At 38.1% G+C, this 14,093-nt stretch overlaps 1 protein-coding gene across 12 annotated transcripts in view; it reads left to right on the forward strand.

The window, feature by feature from the left end:
* The window catches only part of HDAC9 (histone deacetylase 9), a 462,497-nt gene that overhangs the window by 432,887 nt on the left and 15,517 nt on the right, over window positions 1–14,093 (forward strand). For all 12 annotated transcript variants that reach the window (XM_033083076.2, XM_033083067.2, XM_033083095.2 and 9 more), the window contains 2 exons: window positions 8,725–8,809; window positions 13,923–14,076. In XM_033083076.2, coding sequence (XP_032938967.1) covers window positions 8,725–8,809; window positions 13,923–14,076 — 239 coding nt within the window. The remainder of the gene's footprint in view (window positions 1–8,724; window positions 8,810–13,922; window positions 14,077–14,093) is intronic.

Raw genomic sequence — 14,093 nt, forward strand, 5'->3', positions numbered from 1 at the left:
TCTCCAAGATGCTTTTAGTGATGCTGAATACCAGACTTGACATCACTGGTAGTCTTTGGTGCCCGCATCATCTACTAGGAATGGACATTTTAGCCATCTATCATGGGGAAAAAAGGCTTTTTCAAGGTAACTGGTGATCTCAGAAACAGGGTATTGCAGTATATTGACACTTCACTTCTGAAACATTAATAAAAATGTGTACAAGATTTTTTAAAAAATTATAAATGAAGATTCAAGTTGATCTGTATGTGGTTGAAATTGAGTTTCCAAGAGTTACCAAACACTGTATATGTTAACAGCTTTGGAGGGGAGACTATGAGACTCAGAAAGTATGAGTGTGTGCTATTTATGTATGCAAATGCAAGCTAAGGATTCCTATTAGTGAAAATATTTCTGCTGTCCATTAAAAATATCTTTTATCCTATAAATACAGTAAGAAGGAAAAAAAAATGCTGGAGGTACAGCCAAAATAACTTATGAAGGGGCAAAAGCCTTTACCACAAATTGTGAATTTTGCTAGATTTTGTTATAAAGGGGAGTCTGCTACTTTGTTTCCCCTTTAGAGGAAGTCTTAATAGCTATGTAATCTCTCCAATCAGATGTATTAGTGCCAAATTGCAGGCTAGTCTGCCAGTTCTCTTCCACTTCAAGGCTTCCTACCTATGTGAATAAGGTGAAATAACGTGTCTTCTGATGGATGTTGGGGAGAAGAATTTTCTAAGTGTTCTTTTAAACCTTTACTTTGCATCTTTATGACACATCAACAATGTTTATTACTTTTACATTATACGATGAATAAAGTGTTAGCTTTTTCAAAAATGTTCTCAGAAATGTGAAAGAGACACCAGAATAAAAAAAAAAAAAGAAAGGTTTCAATGGGTTTTATCTACTGTTGCCTTTGATGAACTCCATAAGGAAAGTTTTCCAGTGGGGTGGTATATGCTACTAAAAAAGTGCTTAGCTCAAGGTTAGTTCTTTTATTTAGGTACTGAAATATGGATTACATAACCCAGCTTGAGACCTTTGACAATCTTAGTGAATGCAGCATTTCCTTTCTGATCATCTGTCATTCCAGGGCACCCTCATTGATATTTCTCTTCTCATCTCCTCTGTGACAGCAACTTACAACACCAGTGGCTTTTCACAGCATTTTTAAACCCATTCCCTGAAGTTTTCACCCTTGGAGTAATGGGTCTATGCTGAAGGTGTGATGTATCCTCCTCTATGTAGGTGCCTGGGTCCCTCTATCCTGTTATGGCCATTTGGTGGTGCTACCCATTTATAGAACCTGCTTTATTTTGTATCTGTATCAAACCCAACTACTATTTCTGCTATCACTGAATGAGAATGAATACAAAAAACCCCATACAGTCATTTTTGATTCGCTTGTAAAAGAACATGACTTGAAACATCTATGACAATAAGCATTTTTCTCATGTCCTTTTGCTAACAACATTGTCTTCTGGGACATGCATCGAGTGGTTTGGTGCAGTAGAATTTCAAAGAAAAAAATATACTATGTCTTAGAAAAGTACTGCAGAGAGTGGAGAAGAGTACTCCAGAGAGGATGTTGCTACCAAGAGTACCACAAGAAACTGACATTGACTTAAAAGAATAAGTAAAGGTGTTGCCAAGGGGCAGACACTAATGAAAAAGTCTGATACCTGATTAGCAGTTAGAAGTAGATTTATGGCAATTTGTACCACATGGTCCACAGCATATATATACACTTCTGGATTTCAGCAAACTATACACTGCTTGATTTCAGCGAACTATTCATGAACTTGCACAGCAAACTCCAAGCATGTTCTGCCAAGGACAGATTTTTTTTTTCTTTAAACAACCAATTACTATAATTTGAGGATGCATTTTTCTCTGAATGCAATTCTTTGCAGGTGATTAATAGGATAATTATAACTTATTATCTACCTTTCACTTTTACAAATAATGGTATATGCTGCACCCCTAGTTGAAAACATTGGCAAGATTAACTTCAGTTCTAAACACTACACATGTATTTGAACTCAAATTAGAAAGGTTGGGAAAGGCCTTTGTGAGGTACCCTGCAGTTTGTCAGATGTATTTATTCATGTGCTGAGGATTAGAATTCATAAACATTTTGCAGAGCTTTTTGAAAACTTTTTCTTTTCTTTTGTTGTTTTTGGCCAGGACTTTTCAATACAGAAATTCACTCCTTCGTGTGTCCTATTGCCAACAGAATAACACTTAAAAAAAATTCTAAAACTAGCCACAACTTACAACTTTTGACTTTCAGGGAGTGCTGGTCTTATATGTTACTTAAGAGGTAACATTAAATTTACAAGTGCAAAATGCCTTATTTTCTTTGTTTCTCTTAGAGAATCAAGAAGGAAAACAGGTTGACATCCAAAATAGATATATTTTAATTTATAGATGGCTTATACCTTAGTGATTTGTTTAGTAAGATAACTTCTCACCCTTGTCTTAGGTTAAAAAATGAGTGAAGATGCTAGGAAAATAATACTCCATCAAAATAATCTTTCTTTAAATAATTTGAGCATGGTATAAGTAACAGAGAATTTCAAGGAGATTCACATCCTTTCTGACAGCAACTGGAAAGAAGACAAGACACCCTATGGTATCTGAAATGGCTCTGTTTAGTTTGGCTTGTGAATACCTTCTTAAATAATAAACAAACTAAAAAGAAAATAAACTATGAATGAACTTTATAAAGATAATTTTAATTAGAAGGTTTGCATGGAAAATTACTTCAAAAATATTTTCATATCTTAGGTTTTCCTCCCTATGCTTCTGTTTACAAGCAGAAAGTTTTCATTTGAAAAAAATCCATTTGACCACTTGCACACCTAATTAGAAGCACTGTAGGTTATCTCCTTGGAAGGAAATCTTCCTAAGAGGTGAGAAGAGATTAGGCAGCTGGGTTCCCTTGAAATCCAAAATGTAAACATGGAAAAACCTTCTGGAAGGTGAAAAGGCAAGGTGGCCATCTCATGATTTGAGAACTGGTCCATTAAAAGAGCATCTGTCAAAACAAAGGAAAAGATGGATTCAGATAATTCTAAAAGAATCATTGCTTTTAAGCCTTTCTGAGATTATGGTACTCGTGCTGAAAATTAAATTCTTTCATTTATTGTGACGCTCTTTAAAAGATTCTACAGTTTTTCACACATTCGTTATATTGATTTAAAAACTCATTTTTCAAATGTATGTAAGTAAACATATTACTGAAAATAAGAAAATAATTGAATATTAAGATTTATATTTTATTCCAAGAAGTCTGTGAAAATTGGGTTGAATATTGAGATTTTCCCCCAAAATCTTCATTGTGGAGTATGGAAATTCCTCCCTACTTTGCCCATCCTAACTTTAGTGCTATAAAGAACTCTGCTATGACTTCTGGTCCCTGGTGGTGGTGAGTAATGCTGCTCTAGACACTTAAGGGTATGTGTTCTGCTTTCTTTCCTCCACATTATTTTTGAAGAGGCACAACCTGGATTTAAAAAATCTTTGGGCATGGGCTTTCCTTGAGTCCAATATTCTAAATCCTACATTTTATTGCCAGCATAACTGCATTTATATAGTGGTTCTTCTGCAGCCAGAAGGAGTAGGGAAGTATTATTTCAAGCACAAAACTCTTTGAGTGAAAACCTAAGGATATAGCTCTTCCTTCATCCCATCTCTTTTAAAGCAGCCAGGTGTGATAATCCCACGGGACACAGAAGTCAGTCTAACATCATGGTCCCTCTGGTCTGCCTATAGGTTTGGGCAGTGTCTCTTAGCTCCCCGTGGCCACAGCAGTTTTCTGTGGTCTGTAACAAGTGATAATTGCTCACAGATGGGGTCATGCTCTTCTTTGCACAGAGGAAGCAGAGGAGGGCAGCCCAGAGTGTCTCTGCCCAGCGGGACCCTGCAGCAAAGGCGCAGAGAGGATGCACGTCTGTTCTCATTGACTGCGGCGGCCAAGGCTGAATTTGGCCCCAAGTGTGAAAACATTTTAAAGCTACTAAATTTAACATCTTCTAGTAAATATTCTTCTGGCTTGAATTTCATTCTGAAGCAGAATTTGACAAAACATTGTGATTGGTTGGCTCCCAAGCATGCTTGAAAACTTACACCGGACAATTTTCTTGCAGAGTGTGAAGTATGTACTTCTTTCTTGCAATCTGTTGAGCTGGAATTTAGGAGGGGATGGTAATTGAACTGGAAAGCTTGTATTCTGCAGCTTTCCTGCTGATGATGAAAAGTTGGCATTTTCTCCTTTGTGGAATTCAGTGTCAATCTGGGGCTGCTTGCCAGCTAGGCAGTGAGCTCTGCCAAGAGGGCATTAAAAGGGGTTATTTACCAGAACAGGTAAGCATTTCTCTCTCCAAAATGGAAATATTCATGGAAGTGAATATGGCCTGAGATCAGTTTTAAATTGCATGATAAACTTGCTCGTAATCTCACATCCTCTTTGTTAATCTGACTCTAATACTAGAAAAAAATTAACACCAAGTCTAAAACACCTGTCAACTGCTGCATAAACCCAGATCTAGAAATAGAGATCTGGATGGATTAGGAAACTGGAGCAATGTGTGTGCCAGAGGTCAGCATGGTGACATCAAAGTTCCCAAGGTGGGCAGTGCTAGTCAGGAAATAGTTTGGCCAAGGAAACAGAGAATATTCTGATTCCAAAGTTACATAATTCAAAGGTGTCACTGGTTTTCAAGGACTGGCAGGTGCTGATTACCCTAATGACCCTTTATGTCTTTGAACTTATTCTCTGATGAAATCTGATTTGTTTATTTACTGCATTATAACCCTTGATCGCAAAAATACCTGCCTGCAGTGCTTTTATGTAAACAGAGAGTGCAGAAACCCTGACAAAATTGCTAATATAAGAACACATAATATAGAAGGACCGGTGACGTCTTTGAACTTACTCTTTTGTAATCATGGGCAACTTTAAGAGCCACAAAGTTCAGTCTTTATGCTGATGGGTTTTTTACATACTGTAACCAAGAAAGGGGGGGTGTTAATTCTTCCCGCTGCAGCTCTGGCATCCCTGAGGAGCCTGCCTGCCTCCTCCCCTTCCTCTTCTTCTGGCAGACTCCCTGTGCTCCTTACCTTCTGCTTACACTTGCCTCACGTGTCAGTAATCTCCAACTGCACTCTGCAACACTATTCAGTGAAACTAATCTTGGTACTTTAAAACATGACAGTGCTAAAGACAACATGGATATTGCTAGAATTTTCAGCTCAATACTGACTGCTGCAGTTTCAGATTCTCTCCATGTTCCCAAGGATCAATTCAGATCCCTTTCTGGGCACATGAAATTTCCATCATTAAGTCCTTCTTCAAACATTTGTTGATATGCCTCTGGCAGATTTTGGCATACCAAGTGATTTTTTTGCCCACTTGCATTGTTTTTCCCGTTTTGAAAATGATTAGTGGACTCAGTTCCTACATTAGTCTTCGGCTTTGGACACAAAAGCCCAATTCAGCCATGTAAAAGCTTTGAAAATGTGACCCTTTGTGTCTGGTCCAAGCTGTCTCTCTAGTGGTTTGGTTATTTCTGGAGACTTGAGCTGTTCTTCTCTAAGAGATTTCTTTCCAGTGCTCTTTTCAGCTTCTTTTCTGCTAGCCTCCAGATTTAATAGACATCTGAATGCCAGTAAGTGTAGGAGGGAAGGTAATGGTGCCATACATGCCAGGTGTAGAGTAATTTATTTTGTTCAGTATTGGGTCTAACTGCTGATATTTTCCAGGGACACCTCTGCGTCTATACAGTTGTATGCAGCCAGTGGATAACTGCCAACAGAATCCTCCTTTTGAATGCAGTCTCATTTCAAAGGGTATAGAAATAGCTGCCACAACCCATTGGCTTTATTTATGCAGTGATTTTGTAATGAAACTGCATTTTGGGCTATGCAGGCTATACGATGTAATGAACTCACTTGTGGAGCCTGATAAAATTTCCATGATATGAAAGAGGGTCCAAGGTCTGTTGGGCTGTACTTAAGGATAAGGAGACAGAAAGGCTTGAAAGGAACCTGAAAGGACAGAAAGGAGCCTGACTCAGCCAAGCTTCGAATATAAAATGAAAGTTTTGTGGAAGAGTTAAGGAAATGATCAAACATGCCTATTATACTCGCATCACCTACAAAACTGTTAGTAGTGCTAACAGATAAAGTAATGATTGGGATAAGTGTTGGATGTTTTACCCTTTTTCTTCTTTTAATGGTTCATCAGCTTATGCTAATTTCTGAAAACACATCGGCCATTTCTACATATTCACCTGATATGTCTAGATATTCAAATACAGCCTACCTGTTTAAAAAAAAAATCTATACTGATTTTAAAAAAGGTGGTTTTGATATATTAGGGAAAATCAAACCTTTTGGGTTTTGGGTCTTGCAAAAATCCAACTTTAAGAAGGGCAACAAAATATTCACCTTTTAATAGCAAATCTCCTCTAACTGTCTCTACATCAGTTATTCACATCTTAATAATTAGTACAATGGGTCTGCATATAATTAGTAAAAAAGGTCTGCCTAAAGAATCTTATACTCAAACAGCAAACCAAAACATAACTCTCACATATTGCGTCTGGCAATTCCATACCTTTTACTGTTATTCCTACTGCCATGGCCTGGAGCTATTTTGTTCTGTTCCAGGGAAGTGAATTGGTCATCAAAGCCTTAGGAACTAGGAAATTGATTAAACAGAACCTTAAACTACTCTTTGCTGCCCCTTATGTATTCCTGCACCCAGCATGACCAAACAGAACTTCAGGGTTTTATATTCTTCCTAGCCAAATGACAGATTACTTTAAACAAAAAATTACTAGTGATAAAGCAAATGCTATTTATCTGCTTAACTCAAGGTATGGATTATTAATGTTATTACATGGATTGTTGTTCTAAAATCTGTAAAGCTTGATCTGTGGGTTGGAATTTTCATAAATAGGCAGTTTCCCCCCAGGCACCTGAAAGAGTTACCAAGTAGAGTCACCTATGAAGATGATAATTAGATGTGGTTCAAGGATTGCAAAAGTATCTAAAATATTATTTGTATTGTAATTGCTGTTTTCGTGCTAATCCAGATACATGCTAGATAGGAACAATTTTCTTTGCACTTTGGTCTCTTTGTTAACCAAGTAACATTGGGACCCAGTCAGGTCCAAATATCACTCCTCTGCATACTTGATCACTGAGCAGAATGGACTGATTTATGCTATTTGAAAACAAAATATAGTGCTATTGTTTCTAGCCAGAAGAAAATCTTCCAACTGCAATCCCATATGGGCTTCTAAGGAAATAATGACATGAACAGCCCTATTCATTTTAGTTACCAGGACTCCAAAGGACTGGTGATATTTGCAATGTCTATCGCTGACAGACATTCACTGCTGATTGCAGTGGCAGGATCCCAGAAATTTTGGGATTTGTAGCTGAGCTTGCTTAAAATAGCACCACTGAGGGAGTATCCACACTCCAGTTACTTCCCACTGTGTGTGCTTGGATCAAAGTTGATTTTATCTAGCTGGTGAGTAGCCATGCAGCGGTAGCAACCTGGAGGACAGTATATGATGGCTACTGAACTATTAACTTCGCAAAGGAAACTCCTTGGGTGGGCTTCACTTGACCTAGTTTAAAATAGACCCAGGCATACTTCAGAAAGGAGTTTTGTCTGCAGTACAGATGTCTCCTGTCAACGGTGGTTGAACTTCCTTAGCTTTAGAGAGGAGAGATTGATGTTGAGATTGCTCTTTTTTGTCCACCTTGGCACAGTTGCTACTCCTCAGGACACAAGCCTGCACACCCAGCCACGGCAGTTTGCATGTGGGAGCAGAGGAGCTTCATGACTCCTAATTCTAGGAGAATATAGTTATTCTAGGAGAATAACTATATTCTCTTAGTTTAAGGAAAATATAGTTATTACGGTGCAAGGAGAAGCATTTAGCCCAAACAATTTTTTAACCTTTTTACCTAGCAGAAAACGAGTGGAGGGTAGACAAGAAAGCTTATATGGGTGACATTTGAAATACAGTTTATTTTTTATATTTATCCACTGCAGGGCAAAAAATAACTGCGCAGTAACTGAACACTTCTTTCTCCTAGTGCAGTACTATGCAAAGAATATACAATTAAAACTAGCAAATTAAAATGCAGCTGATTCTGTAAAAATCTTACTTAGGGAAATTTACTGCTAATCTGCATAACCATTTTTAAAATTTACTTTATTTGAAACTAAATTTAAGCTAGTAAAAGCAGCTGTGTTTTATGGTTTTCCCCTATAAACCTTAAAATGTGTAAGATGGTTAGATGAAATAACACCAGAGAAATAAAGATAATAGAGTGCACACTTTGGTTCCAGTGTGGCTTCAGCAAGGTTTTGTTTGGAGTGCCCAGCTGCGTATACAGACGCAGTGGAATTTGGTTTGTGAGGAACCTACAAAAATTACACAAATAACTAACATTTTTTAATGAATAATACACAGACATGCACCTGCTTCAGAGACTCCATAGATTAGTCTTGCAGCCAATAGAAAAGCCCCTTGGAATTCAATTACATGGCTGGAAAACAGAAAACAAAATCATGACTATACATTTAGAACTGATAACAGGAACATATTAACCAGTTCTTGGGCTGAACTTTTTCCTGACGATTAGATCATTTCAGTTTGTTTTGTGTCCTTGTGGTTTATTGAATATTTATATTATTCTATTCTATTCTTTCAGCTGGAGCCTCTCCCGGAAGATATTGTGCACCAAATCCCCAATATGAATGCAATAGCTTCTTTAAAAAAGACCACTGAAATTCAAAGTATGTTTCTCAGCTTGAGTTGGTGGGTTAGTGGGTTTGGGGTTATTTTTTATTATTCATTAATGTCATAGACATTACAATTTCAGAGAAAAAAGTGGGAAAACATTTTATGTATAAATTTACATGCTGTGTAACTAGTATTTATATATATATATAGAGTAATATATATAGAGAGAGAATATAGTATTTATAGTATTTATATATATATATAGTGGTATTTATAGTATTTATATATATATATGCTTTTACTTTTGTTTCTTCAGTATCTCTTTGTTTCTGTCATGTATATAGCCTTGAAAAAGTAACCCATTAAAATGATTTAAACATTTCTGATTCCTAAATATTCCCAAATCTTTTCATTCCAGAGCAGTTTGGATAAAGTAGATGTTTGTCAGTGAGGGACAGGAACAGACAGGTAAATTAGAGCTCTAACAAGTAGTTTGTTCAGACTCTGTTTTTGCAGCCTTTTTCAAGGTACTCGCTTTGAGATTCACAGGAGCTTGAGATAAAGCTAAAAAGCTCCAAATGAGTGCTAATCTATGGAACAGTGCTAAAAATTACATTATTTTCTTGTTTCTGAGACAGAGGGTACATTATTGCTTCACTTGTGTGCTCTGACCCCATCTCTTAACTACCCAGATGCTTTGGAGCATTTGCTCACTGAATAACCTTATGCCATCAATTGCTTCAATCCAACCGAGCACACATCCCTTAAAGTCTCTAATCTTCTGGTCTGTGCCATTTTACTGAGCCAGTGGGAGCTTCCTGACTTCTACTGTTTGCTGGCTCCTTTAGAATAACAAATGAATAACAAATGTTTTCCTTCATTTGAGATGAACCACAAATGGTTGGGATTCATCTACATAAAATAAATGCCATTTTTTAAAGGGATTCACTGTTCATGCCCAATTCACTGTTCATGAAGTACTTCTCCATCTGATTTTAGTTGCAAAGTGACAAAGAAAATTGATTGTAGGTATATAATTCATCATGAATATCCAGTAGACAGCTAGATATGGAAAAACTCTAATTAAATCTGTATATAATATATTCCAATAAATTCTTTGTGCTGAGTGGTATGTTCTTGGGTAACTCATGAGTTAAAATTCGCTGTTAATATTCTGTTAATGATCTGGAAGGAGTCAGCAGGTTAAGGAGGGTCATGTACTGTGCAAAATAGAACAAATTTGCAAATGATAATAAGGGCAGAATGCTACACACAGACCACAGACACAAGGAAGAGAGACGCAATTCTGTTTGAAATAAAATATGTAATGGAAAATTGATCTGAAACCAAAAAAAGGGAGAAACAGACAAGCAGAAGGGTAAGAATACTCACAAATGAGGGCTATTCAGAGAGGTGTGGCTTTAGGAACAAATATATAGTGTAAATCTGAGAACAAAGTCCAGAGCTCTGCAGAATGACTCGATTTTGCCACAATTAGGTTTCAGCTGACCTGATACAGTCATGCAGTCCAACGGGCTGTTCTGAAATGTCAGGTGCTCAGGGTTTGGACTTATTTACATACAACATTCTGCCTTTTCTTTCAACTACCTAAAAAGTTATATTTACCTCATTTTGTCTGGAGAGAGACCAAGTACTAGAAAGGAATATTTCTGGATAAGAGAAAGGAGCCCTGAGGAAATTCTGTGCAGCTTTGTGATGCATATTTAGATCTAAGAGAAGTAAGTACCTGTTTGATATTTTAGAGAGTTAGGCTAGAGAGCATTAGGCTGTTTAGTAGCACCTCAAGAGGTACTGAGAAAGCCTGATTTGTTTGGATCATTGCATTGCCTTTGGATATTGGGTTTGTATTTCTGTGACCCAACTTTCATAATGAGTATTAGCAATATTTTCTATCAAATTAGCCCCTCCTCTGTGCTTTTTGCAAAATCTTAAAGCTACAATACTTTAAAACTTAAGAGACAACTTTTTTTCTATTTGGAACAGAATTTCTATAAATGTTTTGCATTGACAGTGATCCAAAGCTCCTTTGAAAGTGTAATACATTTGGAATTAGTAGTTCCCACACCCATGTCATAGGCTATTTCTAAACAATCCTGTTCAATAGCAGAATACCAACCCCAAACACTGTTTTTCAAGCAAACCATGGTATAGCATGTCCAAACCTATGAAAGGCAATTACAAATGCCTGTAGGAGTGACAGAAACATTCGCTTTTATTATTTCCTGGTAATAGTCAGTGCTCACACAAATCTTTGGGGGAGGCTTAAGCACATTTTCATGCTGAAAGCCAAAGCATACCTAGAAGACTGATTTGGTTTCATTCTCTTTTTTCTTGCAATCTATGATTGCTCAAGTTTTGTATGAATGAAACCAGCAGTATGCTTCATTCTTTCCCTTGAGCACCACCAAGTTCTCCTCAATGAATGCAACAGCACTGGTAGAATTTCACATTCCAGTAGAGCACAGTAGAAATGGCATTTTCAGGGGTTGGAGTGGTTTGAGGCCAATACTTTTTGGCTTCTTTTAATTGTCAATCCGCAGCATACCTTCTAACAAAGCTCCCTTTCAGCTGTGTGCTGTGATTGCCTCGCCATTCCATAGCTCTTTGCCTGCAAATCTTTTGGCTGAATGTGCATTCAAGGCCTGTATGTTTTGTATACAGCAAATAAAGGTTGTCCTGGATAAAAAGAAGCTTACAAGGCTCTTCTGCTTACTCCAGGTTTTTGTAAAGTACAGTTTTCTGATTTAAAGAAAAACCTATAATTGCTTTTTCACAAGCATCACAGAACCCTGTTTGCATAAGGTACCTGCTGCTACCTGCATGCTGTTTATGATTGTAGCTGCTTAAACATTTCCCACAAATACCCTGCCAATGTAGTTCCTTTCTCCAGGACCCTCCAGTGCAGTATATGGGCTGCCACCTGCCTCCTGGCCTGACTCTGCTCTCTGTTGCTGAAGCCTCTCTCGTAACAGAACTCTCAATGTGGGGAAACAGAGAAAACCACCAATCGCTCGGGAGTGAAGGGCAGCTAAATGGGCGCAGAGAGCCCACTAATATGCTTGAATTGGCCCTGAGTTTTAATGTTACAAGAAAGTCAGGATTCAGGGGGCAGCTGGTGTGCAAGCCTGTGTGTGAATGAACGAATGTGATGTAGCAATCCTCACTGATGCTGTTTTATTGTTGCTGCAGGAGAGCAGCACAGTGGTAGCTGGGTACTAATATTTTATTTTATGAATAAAAGCCCTTGAAAACTCCAGCAGTGAACATGGGTTCATTTCTTTTATAGGCAAGAGGGGGTATTATTCCCATGCCAACAGATTTGATTTTCTTGCACATCTGTTTCTGCAACAAAAACCCCACCCACTCTGTGAACATTTAGCTCATAAATTATAGGGTTTGAATTGGGTGTATATTGCAAAGACTGACTTTTGCACATAGGATCTGTGAGAACATTGTGGAATGCTCATATAACTTTTTTGTTTGTTTTTAGTGTATTTTTTAATGAATAGGGAATATGGTCTCTGAGCACAGTAATAATAGAGAATATTTTTGTCTTGTTTTTATAAAATTTGCCAGGCTCCAATCATTGAGCCTACTGTTATGTACATAACTTTTTAGCTCTGTCTTTCATGTTTTTGGAGCAAAGCCAACCTCCTAACACTTAATCTCAACTTTGTAGGATACTTAATACACTTTACATTTTATCCCCAGAAGGTCCCCGTTATTTAAAGATTCTGCTAACTACTCAAACGTGCACACTATTAGAGTTCAAAGAAACACTCTGGCCATGCTCGCTGGTTGTTTTTGAAGATTGACTTGGGCTTTCATCTTGCAATGATGTTTTTGAATAAAGACATTTTCAGACTTTATTGACAGCTGCTTTCTCACTGGAGGGAAAAGTTCATCCTTCCAAAAGCCTGAAACTGTGTTGAGAGCTGTGTTACCAAAGAGGGAGTTTTCAGCAGCCTTTCTGCTGCACAGGCAGCACCACTGCTGGCCTTGCCTCCCAGCTGTCAAAGCCTCCATCTACCCTCTGGATAAGCACCTCAGCTCAGCCTGCTGCCCAGCTGCCAAAATCCTAGTTTTAGTCCTTGGAAAGGTCTGCTGCTTGATCCCCTCTCTTTCACAGCTGTTGAAACCCTCCGTCTAATTCCCAGATAAGTACACTGATCCAACCTCTGCAGCAGCTGCTGAAAGCTTCTTGCTAAACACTGAGTAAGCTCTGGTCCAGAGCTCCCAGACTTCCCAAAGCTCCTAATTCCCAGGTGTCATCCACCTGGCAATTAGTGAGTGCTCAGTGTTTTACGGGACTGTTAAGAAATAGATATGTAAATTCATACTTGTTCATGTGGTTTCCAATAATCAAACTGTTTCTAAATTGCTGGGCAGTAGCAGATCATTTCATATATTTAGGATGAGTCACCTGCCATTATTTTTTGCTTTGCTTGATAATCTTCTTCTGTTGCAAGCAGAAATCTGAAAATACTCATGCTTTTAATCCACTGCTGTATTTTTACATAGCAGACCAGAAAGCTCTATCCCTTATGATACCTGGCAGCTTTCCAGCAACAGCCAGTTCATATATGAAAGTTTGAACTAAATTATTGTTCTAGTATACGCCCTGAGGTTGGAGGAGAAAGAACATCCAGGACTAACAAGCCTGATTGTTCTGGCAGCACCACTTCAATCTGAGCTGGCATTTCTGACTTCTTTCCTTTTCAAGACAGTGCTGTGTGAGCACTTTGTACAAGAATGTACATTTTTCTACATTTTGCTGTCTCTGCATCAACGGTGTGCCATATCAGAGCTTCTAGTTATTAACCCTGCTCTGAACTCCCATCACCTGGTGTAGATCAAGCCAATAGCCTTCCTGACAGTCTATGTTCATTAGTCTGTATGTTCTTCCTCCAGTTTATTACCTTCTGGGGAAGGGTGTGACACAGCTCTTGGAATGAAAGCACTTTCCAACTTGGCATTCTTAGGTTCAGAAATAGACCTCTTCACTGCAGTCTGAAATTTCAACTGTACTGCTTATACCACAGTGATTTTAAATTATAATCACTCCATGTTGAACTAAGTGATTACTGTTCTTGTGCCACCATGCTAGCTAAAATTCCCATAAATTATTATGTGTGTTTTCCTTAGGCAAGTACTGGAAGTCAGTGGAGCCATACTCTGTGCCAGTGGATTGTGCTCTGGCTGAGTCTCAGAAGCAAGAGAGGGAGGAGACAGAAACAGTATCTGCTATGGCCTCTCTTTCAGTGGATGTTGAGCAGTGTATTCCTCAGGAAGGCAGCAGGTAAGTGCATGAAATTA

Source organism: Catharus ustulatus, chromosome 1 (assembly GCF_009819885.2).
Source record: "Catharus ustulatus isolate bCatUst1 chromosome 1, bCatUst1.pri.v2, whole genome shotgun sequence".
In the NCBI taxonomy this organism is placed as follows: Eukaryota; Metazoa; Chordata; class Aves; order Passeriformes; family Turdidae; genus Catharus; species Catharus ustulatus.